Source organism: Phaethon lepturus, unplaced genomic scaffold, assembly GCF_000687285.1.
Source record: "Phaethon lepturus isolate BGI_N335 unplaced genomic scaffold, ASM68728v1 scaffold48288, whole genome shotgun sequence".
NCBI lineage: Eukaryota > Metazoa > Chordata > Aves > Phaethontiformes > Phaethontidae > Phaethon > Phaethon lepturus.
This window is the reverse complement of record NW_010557907.1, coordinates 111,822-121,543: the sequence shown is the minus strand read 5'-3', so window position 1 is coordinate 121,543 and position 9,722 is coordinate 111,822. Positions and strand designations below refer to the sequence as shown.

The 9,722-nt window shown below is 40.1% G+C and overlaps 1 protein-coding gene across 1 annotated transcript in view; it reads right to left on the bottom strand.

Annotated features, from left to right (window-relative positions):
- The window catches only part of LOC104625292 (vascular endothelial growth factor receptor kdr-like), a 125,047-nt gene that overhangs the window by 12,103 nt on the left and 103,222 nt on the right, over window positions 1–9,722 (bottom strand). The window contains exons 24-29 of the mRNA XM_010292881.1: window positions 8,984–9,106; window positions 8,764–8,875; window positions 3,260–3,359; window positions 2,540–2,645; window positions 1,044–1,168; window positions 709–787 (exon numbers count right to left, since the gene is read on the bottom strand). Coding sequence (XP_010291183.1) covers window positions 709–787; window positions 1,044–1,168; window positions 2,540–2,645; window positions 3,260–3,359; window positions 8,764–8,875; window positions 8,984–9,106 — 645 coding nt within the window. The remainder of the gene's footprint in view (window positions 1–708; window positions 788–1,043; window positions 1,169–2,539; window positions 2,646–3,259; window positions 3,360–8,763; window positions 8,876–8,983; window positions 9,107–9,722) is intronic.

Here is a 9,722-nt window from a genome sequence, read left to right as displayed (position 1 = left end):
GGCGGGAGTTTGTTGTGTCTTGCTGTTGTTGTCGTTTAAATAAGGAAGAAAAGAAAGGAAAAAAACCCACCACCCGAACCCTTCACCCTTGGAACCTGTAATTTCAGAGGAAGCCAACAAGCAGAACCATCATTCTGTAACAAAACAAGCTTTTGTTTTCCACTGGAGTGAAAATGAAACCTTTCAACACTCTCCCACCCTGCAGTGCCATTAAACTAGCAATAAATAAGTTCACTTAGGGTAAAGAAAATCCAGGGTTAAAGCCCTTTGTGTGAATCAAGCAGAGCAGGAACTTGAATCTTGGTCTTGTCTATCCAGAACTGAACACCCTCACCACCAGCAAGTTATTGGCTGTCTTAGCCAGCCAGAATGTGTTCTGGACACATTTCCTTCAAAAAGCTCCATTTCAATGAGTTGCCATTTTGTTATGGTGGAAAAAAACATATTGAAACATGTAATATAAAGCCCCTTAGTCTGGTGAAAGCCAGGATAATCATGCATGACCTTCTCTAAATTATTTGTTAAGCTAAATGCAGGTCCCTCTTTGTTGTCACACAGATCTATGTGTGAGATGCTAGGGCCAAATCTTCTGCTTGATTTAAAGCTTTTTCTTACAAAACAGATTTCAAAAGCTCTAATAACTCTTTCTGGTGCTGGTGACAAGTGATCTGTGAACCCGGTGGAGAAGAATGCAGTCACCTCACTTACCTCATGCATCACTTTCTCCTTTTCCACTGGCACCTCATCAAATGTCTTCACACTCAGTGGTCGCTTCTTGCTGTTGTTACTGAAAGCAAGGAAGTTGAGGGGTCAGCATAAAACCCAGGCAGATGCTGCAGCAGTTGGTAGCTCAATTAACATCCTTGACACAGCTCAGTTTCCTTGACCAGTTTTCTCTTTTAATCTCTTGTAACTAATAAACAATGCCCTGACAAATTTCTGTCCAACTCCTTTAAAACAGCCATATTGAGAGAGGACAGCAAACAGTGCCCAGCTATATCAAATCTTTCTTTCTGTCCCACCCCCGTATATCTTTTTCTTACCCAGTTTCCACTGCACTCCAGCGATTAACACAGTTGTTCAAGTTTTCTTCCACAGGACAAGTTTTGGAGTTAGATTCTCCATCAGGACACAAGGTGATGTTCAGTGGAATATAGTCTTTACCATCCTATAGAATTAATAACATAAAAGAACACAAAGCTGGTAAAGTTTTTGTATTGCATCTCAGATGTAAAAGGTTATTGTATTCTACAGAACTTTACACTGAGAAAGGACTAGATTTTATTTTAACTTTATGAGGTTTCTTGAAACTGATTGTGATGTTCTTCATAACATGTGGAAGATAGAATGTATAGCTTTATCCAACATTTACTGTGTAGGAGGCTTTGTATGGGGAAAATGGTGCACTTTGGGAAACGTGTGACACAGGATGGATGAAAATGGGACCAGTCTCAGGCACGCCTAAATCCAGGTTTAAGCCATGTGTTTGGGAGAAAAGAGGGAGTGGCATGAAGTTAGAAAACTCCTATGGCCAATACAACTTTAACAGATCTTGGAATTGGTGAAAGAATATTGCCTATGTATAGAGTTTTTGCTTATGTTCAATTTAAGGAGATGCAGCTTAACAAGAGCCAGTCCTTAAAATGGTAGCCTTAAAGGATTTTATTTCTTGTCCTTACCAGAAATTGATGCTGAGAGTTTAATAGAATTCAGTACACATCTTAATAAGCTCTGCATTGTCATTACACCCCTGCAGTAATCTTCAGAAATGACTCTTCCTTTAAGTCCTAAAACTATTTGTCCAAATTTCCATTTGCTTGATTTTTTTTTTTTTAATTTTGAGAAGCAGTTAAGTGCCCTATTCCCTTATCATGATTTTTATGTCTCCTTAATTTACTTTGGTTATAGGATAAAACTCACAAGCTCTTCATATTGCAAACTGAGCCCTCTTCAACTTAGCTTCACTAAATTTGTTTACAAACAGGAAGGAGCTGGAGGAGAGTGTTTGATTTCTTCTTAAATTAAATTGACAGTTACATAACTGGTCTGGTTGTTTTTACTGAAGAAGAAAACAACTGATTTACCTATTATGACATTAATAATTATATAATCAACTGTCTGAGCTTTAAACTACACCATTTTAAAGCTCCTACGAGCACTGATGAACATAAGCTCAGAAAATGAGAGAGAAAGTTCAGACCAACTACTGGCAGCTTACTATGTTGGAGTCTAATCAAAATTGTTTGTGAGAGAAAGTATTATTGTTCCTCTAAGGGGCAACTGAGCCTTTTTTTAATTAACGTAAGTTCCTGCTTATTATGGATGGATAAACATAGTTTTGAAATATAATCCCCATTGAATAGTTAACATTTTCTTTATTCATCCCAGCATCCATTTTCTTTGTTGTTTTCCATTGACCTCTGTTATGAAGTCAAATCTGATATTACTGCTCAACATAGTCTTTACCTGCGCACGCATGTCCATATAGACATACATCTATATGTACAAATTTGTTGAAGAAATGTTTGTATTGCTGTACCTGCTGTACATTGGCTTGAAGAAGATCTCCTAAGCGCTCCACAAGCTCAGTGAAAGTAGGCCTCTCTGTGGGTACTCCATGCCAACAATCCAGCATTGTCTGGTAGCTAGATAAAAACATAGGTATTAAGAAAGGAAAAGGATAGGAGCTCTGCTTCCCAACTGTTCCTTTCTGCTGCTGCTTGTTTTGGTCATTGTTTGGGTAGTTTTGGATTAAGACAGATTCAAATCTCCATGTGCTGAAATTCTATTCTAGTTTTCATGTGGGAAGCTTTTTCCTTCTATATTCCTGCCTCAGCTGAGCCTGTAGGCTTATTATTTTAACCTAGCTTAAAATTCGACTGCTGGACCCCACTGATATTGCTGAAATAAGTCATAGTTATGGATGCCTAGTTTCTCTCACAGAACTGGAAATCAAGGCAGAGACAGTAGTCTCCTGAACTGAGATTCATGAACTACAACTGATTCATGAACTACAACTGACATGTGGAGATCTGTTAATCTTGTTGTTGGCAAAGGTCAAGCTGACTTGGTCTGTCTTTAGCATTTGTCTGAGGTATCAGGACACCCAAGATATGCACAACTACCACGTTTACTGAAAACAAAATACATAGCTGTCATCTGATGAGGTCTCCTTCCCCCTCCACACTTAAATACAATCTCTTTTTGTAATACTTAAATGACATGTGTTGGCGCTCAATACAAAACCAGGAGCTCTTACACTTCTGGAGTAGAGTACTCTGGAGATCTCATCCGGGTTCCTTCTTTGAGCCGTCGGCAAAAGTCCTCATCTATCTGCACTCCAGGGTATGGTGAGGCACCTGATGGGAGAAATAAGGAGGAGGCTCCAGAATGGCACAATCTCTCTTTCCAAGTCCAGTGAATTAAATACATATTGGTGATATCTGCTGAGCATTTGAGATTAGACGTAGAGTCTGACAGTAAAAGAAACTAGAGCAAAGAAGGGGTTGCAATCACTTACTAGCTACATGTTTTGTTTGGTAAAGTCATTACAGACTCACTCTATCTCTTTAGAGATTTCAGTCACGCTGTCTCTGCATTCGTGATACAGCCAGGACCACTCCAAGGTAAAATACGGCAGAAGATAAATGATTATCTTTATTATTTTTATTATAAAGAATAAAAAATTCAATTAGTTTGAAACTTTAAATGACCTCTTGGTCAGTGCTAGAAAAGTTCCAGCTCATTCAATTGGTTACATACTGTTTTGCATACTGTCACTCTGTCAATACGCTGCACTAAGTGAATACACATGAAGTAAATACGTCCTGCTCATCATTCATTGCCTTAGAATCTCTGGCCTCACTGGCCTCTGTGAGTAAGTGCAGAGAAAGCTGTAGCCATGTGGCTCCTGCAGAAGGCTGGGATAACCTTGCAGTTCAACCTCAGGTGTAGAATTGTCCTTCTCTCCTGGTTCACCAATTTAGTATTCTATATGTATTACGCAGTCCTACAAGTAAAATTTCCTTGAAAAACGACCTTCCAAATTTTTAGCCTTGTTTTCTTTTCTCAGTGTGAGTTCAATGCTGCTTATTTTCAGGGCCACTCAAGTGTTAGTGTGAAACGTGGGAGGACAGTTCATGGCAACTGCAATTGCTTTTGAGAGGTAGACTTCTGTAAAGGGTCTGGTAGTATTACATTAACTTGCACAAAAGTTTGCCTAGCAGTCATCAAAGTGAAGGAGCGAGACTTATTTAATTTCTGTGTAAATGGTTATCTTCAGAGGAATGATGAGTATGAATCTATGTGTGCATTGAATGCACTCTTCACTAATGAGCAAGTGGAGGCTTTTCAGAGGTTGTGATCTCTGTTGTATGACAACTGCACTTTATGATGCACCATAAGTAAGGGGAACAAATATGTAATTTGAGAAAGTACTCTGGCATCTGAGTAATCCAGACCTCATAGGTAAAATTCAAGAGATGTCTATGCTGAAATCTGAAGCGTTACTGAACCTATTGTTGATAGACCTAAAAGATCTGCAACCTTTCCTCCCTTCCTTCTCAGCAAAGGCTTCACATGCAGTGCAGCCCCTGTCTTTCACATTGTGGCATCCTAGAGGCTGAATGGTGAATTTGGAAGAAAATTTAATCAAGTCTTAACAGAAGGGATTGAATGGAATCTGGACCTGTATCCAGCCCTCGAGGAATTTGTATATGATTTACTGTCTATAACTTTCCTGCATTTTTTTCCCCCATTTGAAAACACAATCATGTACTGTGCACTTGGGGGCACAACAAGCACAGCAGAAATCTTTTGGATGAAAGCAGTGAAGAGAGTGCCAAAATGTGGCTGTTCCCAGAATTATTCTACTCTGTGAATCTGACTGCTCTATCTGCAAAACTATGCATCGGGGAGCAAAGATCCTGGCAACTTCCTAAGAGGGCATCTCAACACAGAAAATAGGCTCTGATGACATTCAAAGCTCAGGGAAGCTTAGCCACAGCAGATCTGAATTCCCTTGATGTGCAATCTGATGATCACAGTATTAAGAGTGTTTCCTGGAGTTATGTAGATTGGAAATAGTCAGGAGCATCTTTTCTGCTTTATATCTCAATTTTTCCTTCCTAGTTTTGTCTTGGCCTGTCAATTATGATCCTAATAACCTGCTAACATAATGTTTGGCTCACATGGCATCACCCATTAGCCAAAACAGGCTTCTATCAACTCACAAGATCTCTCTGAATAAGCAGATGGATTGAAACCATAGTGTCTCTTTCCCACAGTTACACTGTGACAAAAGGGTAAGGATAGGAACAGGGTCTGGGAGCACTAACCTGCTGTCTCTGTACACCTGAACTCTCAGTACTTTGTCTTTTCATCTGTGGAGGTTTATCTTTACAAACCTTTACGAGGTTCTGAGGCTTCATGAATACATTTGTGACTTGCCCCGTTGATCCCATATCTATTTAACAGTGGTGTAGCCTCTCAAGAGAAATGAGCATAAGCCTCACTTGATCTAGTTAGCCCTAGATTGTCAATGTACCGGGGCAACACTGAAAACAACACCCCTCATTACAGAAGAGATAGGCTGCATGGCCTTTTTCATTAATCTCCAACTGCATTATGTGATTGTGCCATTGTGGCCAACCAATTTCTGTTTGGAGGAGCTGAATGGACTCAAGCCATTGATGAATGGCTGTTTTACCCTGACCATTCTGATGTGTGAAAGAAACCCCTCAGTTTGCTATCACTGGCTGGATCTGGCTCATGAGCACAGCAGAGGTTATTGATATGAATTAGTCTTGCAAATACATTGATTGGGACTGAGACTTTGAGGGCAACATGGTAGAATTGGGTAAGGAGGGATGGAGAATTCCGCTTGATCTCATAATCTCAGTTATCTTTATTTGATTACATCATTGATCATTATCAACTGTGATATGTTGGTGAGAGCAAGTACAGGGAAGGCAAAAAAGAATAGTTTTTGGTTGCAAGATCTTTTGGTAGTTTATATTTTGACCAGTGCTGGCCTCCTACCACCTGGAGGCAGCTCAGATCATAAAGGCAGTGAACTCTTCCTTTTTCACGTCCACTCACTATTGTACTTCATCTGGACTAATAACTTGGATTTGGGATGCTGAGACCGCTTCGGAGAAATGCAGGCTGAAACATACGGTGTACACATGATGTCTACACATGATGTTTTCCTTAGGGGATATCTCTTCCAAAATCCTCAAAAGATGTGGCATGCATTGGATATGGTAGCACTCTTTTGATCTTGGTTTTATTTTAGTAGGATAAGATGATCCTGATGTTACACTACCAGGCACTCCTTGTTTACATAATTATCTGATTGCTTTTTGAACAGTCCACATTTAAATTCCAGGAGACACTGACATTACGTAATGCACCATATAAGTGATTTCAAGATTATTAAACATTACAGGCATTACCTGACATGAGGTGTGCTGACCCCTCTTAAATAATGCAAAGCTCAGTGCAAACTCAGCCCCAAATGAAAATTAATGGTCTCTCAAGTCCTGATTTCCCTGTGTATCACCAAAATGGATCCAGTCTGCCAGCCTTTCTGGAGGAAGCCTATCGCCCTTCATTCAACTCCTGAACCTGAAAGGACCCATGTCCAAACTATGCATTTTACTAATCAGTATTTTTTTCCTTTTTTAGAGGGTGCTAAGTCTGTGGGACCCAGTAAAAAGCAGTAGTTGTAAGTGGGAGCCAAAACATACCCCGTAGCAATGACAAATAACTTCCATCCCCTGGCTCTCAATGATCTGTAAAACTTTTATATAAGAGAGTTCAATCAGTGACACAAATCCTTAATTAAATATTTATCGTGTGAGCTGCAGATGTGAGTAGTGCCAAACCGCAGACATGCCTGGATGATCTGTATGAAAAACCCACTTAGAGAAAATGACTGCTTTTGAATCTGTGCCACGGACTGAAGAAAGTAGTTTGTGATCTACGTCACAATGAGGGCAGAGGCTGCTCTATGGATGGCAGCCCTTGGAGTCATTTAGTAGATTCCTCTGAAATCAGAAGAGGACAGTCTATTGTTCCAAGTAAGCACCTTCATTAAGGAAAGAGGCTATCTAAATTTAAAAGAAACCAGATAAATTCTTTTTAAACATAGTTCAAAATAAAGATTAATTTCAGTGACTATATTTTAATTTTTATTAGTCTTCAGTATTAAAGGCCAAATGGCCTGAAGTTCACATCTGTTAAACTCTGTCAGGACATTTGGGAATGATATAAACAGTTTGCCTTCTGGCGTGGTCCTTGCCATTCATCAGTATGCAGTTGATTTGGTTCCCTGGAGCTGCCCCATGGAGAGACTGTCCCCTCGGAGTGTGTCTCTGCATGCTAATGCTAATACACCTTCCTGAATAATCTATTAGAACTGCATGTGCTTCTGGAGCTTCATCTTTCTGGGGTGTTTCAAAACACATGCAGCAGGTGATGCTGTTACGGAGCCATGGAGGTGTTACACCAAAATAACAAAACTCTAAATAAATAGGACTGAACCCTGCAGAAACCAGTAACTGCCACTTATTTTAACCATTTGAGTGTGAACTTTCTATTTTGCATGCTGATATGAACTAGAGAAAAGTCCAAATCAAAGATTTGGACTGAAATCAGGTTGTCATCTTTGCAGCCAGCCCTAAATAAAGATTAGGATAGAAACAGCTCCAGACTTTGCATCTAGACCTGGACTTGGCATCTTCAGCCCCGTCATTAATTTCAACTGATCCATGAACCAAAGATAGTAGGAGATTACAGAGTTTGCTTTAAAATTCAGCAGCTTAAGCTGACAATGCTTCTTGTTTTCTTTTGTCTGAGAATGCTGATTTAAAAGCCAGAGCTGAAATTCCTGAATTCCCTCAGGAAAACAAAACTTGCCACTCTGCAAGGAGAATTTGAGAGCGGCAAAGTCCAACCATCTGTAAGACTGCTTGTCTAAATTTCAGGGCTTTATCTGCTGGACAGTAACCAGATCTCAGTGAGGCTGTGATTTCGAACAGCACAGTAAGATGAAATCTATAGTAAATAAAGAACACCATTACTATTCTCTCAAAAATGTTGTGGCTTGCAAATGATACGGCCAGAAGAGTACGCATTCTACCTGTTCGCTGCCAAAATGGCTTACGCAGAGTCTAGTGCTGGTTCTTGTATCAACCTGATGGCAGCTGCTGCCAATACATTTTTCTTACTTAGAAAATCTTACTTAGATTTTGTGGGGAAGATAATCAAGCTGGGATAAAATGTCACATGGGCAAACTCCCTTGTGTTCCATGGGCTGCTACTAGCAACATCAGACCACTGTGTCAACAGCAGTGTAATCCTCTGCAACCTTTGAGCTGTGTGGTTTCCTGATGCAGACTGCTTAGAGGAAAATATAGTTTGACAGGGAAACTTCTTCATTGCTCTCAAATATTTCACTCCTGAGCAGCAGAGGCTTGCATTATCTCTGTGTTCTGTTGTTTCAGTTATTACAAATGTTAGGTGCAGGGTTCTGGATTTTGTTTTGTTCCCCCCTCTCCAGTATTCACTGTTTTCATGTACTGTGCCAGGTGGGGTTCTCACTGACTTCAGTCCAGTGACTTTATTTTACACCTGATCTGCAGTGTGCACTTGTACTAACTGAAATAAAAACATGGCACCACATTATCACCTTTTGTTAAAAGCTTTTCTTAGCAATAGAGTCATAAATTAGGGGGAAAAAGGGTTTTCAACCATTCTTACCTAGAGAAAATATTTCCCATAGCAGCACTCCAAACGACCATACATCACTCTGTGTTGTGTAAATTTTGTCAAAAATAGCTTCTGGAGCCATCCATTTGAGTGGAAGTCTTGCCTAAGAATGCAAAAGACATGATATGTTGCCAGAACTGTTGTTACTAATCTGCCCAAGCCCTAAGGGAATAAAAACCTGAGATTAGCATTTCAAGTTTCTTCCACTTACATCTCCTTTCCGTACATAGTCAGGGTCTTTATAAATATCCCTGGCTAGTCCAAAGTCACAGATCTTAACCACGTTGTTCTCTGAAAGAAGGATGTTCCGTGCTGCCAAATCCCGATGAATGCACTGTGAAGGAATGAGGACAAGCAAGATCAGAGGGTCTGCCTGGACAGCGAGCCGCTGCTAGAGTTGAAAGCATGAGACCTCCTTTGGAAAAGGGAAAATAAATGAACTTCTGTTGTGAGCAGGTTAGAGAAGGAAAACGTGTGTGGGAAGCTGCTGCAAATATACTGTCATATGCAAATGAGAAAATAACTCAGGGAATAAGACGAGTACTAGAATTAGTTTTCTGATTTTTCTACGTGAAATAACTTTCACAGTTACGATGAGGCGAAGGGAGTGCCGTTTGCCAGTTAATTGTTCTTCAGGAAATTTGGGAGAGGTCAAAAAGCAGCTGCCGCTACATTTGCCAATGCAGTCCCATGAGTGTGTGTGAGACTGGGGTAACTCTGCGCATGGTTTCAGTGTGTGCTACCCTGGTAGCTGTGCAGTAAGTGCAAGCTCGAAGTTTTGTGCATATTTTGGCATGTGTATTACATTCAATTTACTTGAAAAGCAGACGGTCTACAGGCACACTTTTTTTTTGTTAGCACCAAAAGAGGTGCTAGCTTTGCTGATAGTCCCCAACATTGCTGACAAGCTAAATAAATAGCTGGATACTCCCTCTTCATTTTTCAGTAGT